The sequence below is a fragment of the Aplysia californica genome, unplaced genomic scaffold (genome assembly GCF_000002075.1).
Source record: "Aplysia californica isolate F4 #8 unplaced genomic scaffold, AplCal3.0 scaffold00107, whole genome shotgun sequence".
Lineage (NCBI taxonomy): Eukaryota > Metazoa > Mollusca > Gastropoda > Aplysiida > Aplysiidae > Aplysia > Aplysia californica.
The window spans coordinates 1499309-1501823 of record NW_004797377.1 but is presented as its reverse complement, the minus strand read 5'-3'; the positions used below and the strand labels follow the sequence as shown (position 1 = coordinate 1501823).

Below are 2515 nucleotides of genomic sequence, written 5' to 3'. Positions count from 1 at the left end.
TCTTCTTCTTCTTCTTCTTCTTCTTCTTCTTCTTCTTCTTCTTCTTCTTCTTCTTCTTCTTCTTCTTCTTCTTCTTCTTCTTCTTCTTCTTCTTCTTCTTCTTCTTCTTCTGTGAATGAATGAAAGAAAGATAGGCATGGCCGAAGCAGCCTGCTTCCCAAATAGCCTAAATTGTGTCAATGGAGGCGTCAAGGTGAAAAGAATAAAAATAAATGAATTCTCTTGGTAATTGTTTTTCTTTGTTGGTTTGTTGCAGAGATGATGTACAACCACAAACTGGTGGCCTCTGACATCACTCTGGACATTCTGGACACGGCTTTTGACGTGAGTCGTCTTAATCTTATCAGTTAACTAAAGCCTAGTGTGAAATGTAAACAGTTTAAGGTAGTTATTGCCTAGCGGGAAGATTTAAAAGTTAAAAATAATTGTAGCCTAGTGGGAAAATTAGAACGTCTAAATTAGTTATAAAGGAGTGGGAACTTTTAAAAGTTTAAGGTAGTCATAGCGTAGGGAAACAATTAGGTGGTTTGGACATCTCGCACGTATGGCACCTCACCAGCTCGCCAGTAAAGCTTACTACAGAAAAGTATTAGGGTACAAGGCAAGAGGAAGACCCAAGAAAGACCTGGATCCGTGGTGTGAAGGATACCCTGAGAACATACAATATCCCACCCAGCCAGGTCATCAAACGTGCTAGAGACAGGAAGCTCTTTCTCCCCTCGACGCCCTTGAGGCACAAGAGGACGGAGAAAGTAAAGTACGGCGTAGTAAGAAATCTGAAGACCTTAAAGAAGTTAAAGCCTAGAGTGAAATTTGAAAAGTTTAAGGTATTATAGCCTAGTGTAAACTTTAAAGAATTTAAGGTGGTTAAAGGCTTGCTTAGAATTTGAAGAAATTGCGTTAGTTTTGGCATAATTTGAAAATTGTAAAGCTTAAAAGTAGTTAAATCCTAGAGTGACATTTTAGGGGGAAAATATCATAAAACATTGCACCATGTTGAAAACAAAGTCATGAATGAATATTATTTTTTTTACCCCCCAGATGCCGGAGGAGACATCAGAGAAGCACATTAAGTGGACCGACGGAGTGGTTCTCATGTATTCCGTCACAGACAGAAACAGCTACCAAGCTGCTTGCAAGATTAAGGTATGGACTCACTCTTTAGTCTGTGAATTTGTGTCCAAAGTAGAGGAAACATTTGTGAGGCAGCGTGGTGGAATCAGGCTCTCGTCATTTTTGGGGCATGTAGAGTTATTGGTATCATCTTAAAGCTTGTTCATTTGTATTGCTTTCAATGAAAGAATTACCCATCCACCTTCAATAGAAGTGGAGATATGTTGGATTGAAGGAGGTGGGGGTCACCTGGTTTAAGAGGAAAAATTAGCGAGAAAATGGCTGCGAAAGCTAGGTAAATTCCAAAGCTGGAGAGTCCATGGAAACTGTAAATTTATATTTGTGTGCCTTTATTCAACGTTTTCGATTAAATCCTCCAAGGAATGTGTTTGTAAATGGACATAAAAGGTGTTGTGTCAAGAAACAAAAAATTGATAAAAATTGCTAAGCAGGGAGAAAACTGCTGTTTTCTTCGATTTCAAAATTTTACCAGAGCCTGATTCCACCACACCGCCTCACATTTCACAAAAAGTATCACCGTGGCATTGGAGGCCTAGTGGTTAGGCTCTCGGACTTGCAACCGTAAGGTCGTGGGTTCGAATCCCGTCAGGGGCCCGACGTTGTGTCGTTGGGAAAAGCACTTTGCTCAAATTTTCCTCACTTCACTCAGGTAGAAATGGGTACCCGGCTATAAACAGTGAACGATCTTGTCAGTTTGATAGTGTTTGAGCGCGTGAAATCCGCAGCTTGCACTGTATGCTTCCGCAGAAGCCGAGAATGTTTCGAGTGTTCTCAGAGGGTCTGCTGGGGTAATTATAGTTGTAAAGCGCATAGAGCATGCTCTTGAGCATGGATATGCGCTATATAAATGCAATTATTATTATTATTGTTATTATTATTATTATTATTATTATTATCATCACTGCAAGGCGGAATCAAGCGCTCGTCAATTTTGGATGGCATATATAGAGTCATTAGTACAATCCTGAAGCCTGTTCATTTTCCTTACATTTGATGAAATAAACAATGTAATAATATACTCAGGTACCTTGAATAGAGGTCAAAATATTTTGCAATCGAAGGAGAAGAGGTCTCCTGGTGTCAAAAGGTAAAGCTATCGACTAAACGGACGCCAAAGTTTGTCGATTTCCAAAAATGTAATTTCCTTGGAAACTTCTTTTTTTTCAAAATGACGTGTGCAGAATTCAGAAAAACTCACACAAATTTGTTTTTGTGATTTTAAAAAGACACATAATATGTTGATCTTCAAACAAAACAAAAAATCAATAAACGTTTCCCAACGAGAGGACAAAATGTTTCTCCAAGTTCATTATTTTGACGAGCGCCTGAATTCACCTGAATTCTCTCTCTCTCTCTCTCTCTCTCTCTCTCTCTCTCTATT

The 2515-nt window shown here is 39.0% G+C and overlaps 1 protein-coding gene across 1 annotated transcript in view; it reads left to right on the top strand.

The window, feature by feature from the left end:
• Nucleotides 1-256: 256 nt before the first annotated feature.
• The window catches only part of LOC101848578 (ras-related and estrogen-regulated growth inhibitor), a gene marked incomplete at its 5' end in the record, with an annotated part of 3382 nt that continues 1123 nt past the window's right edge, over nt 257-2515 (top strand). Inside the window, 2 exon segments of the mRNA XM_005095581.2 lie at nt 257-324; nt 1042-1146. Of these exon segments, the coding sequence (XP_005095638.2) occupies nt 257-324; nt 1042-1146 (173 nt within the window).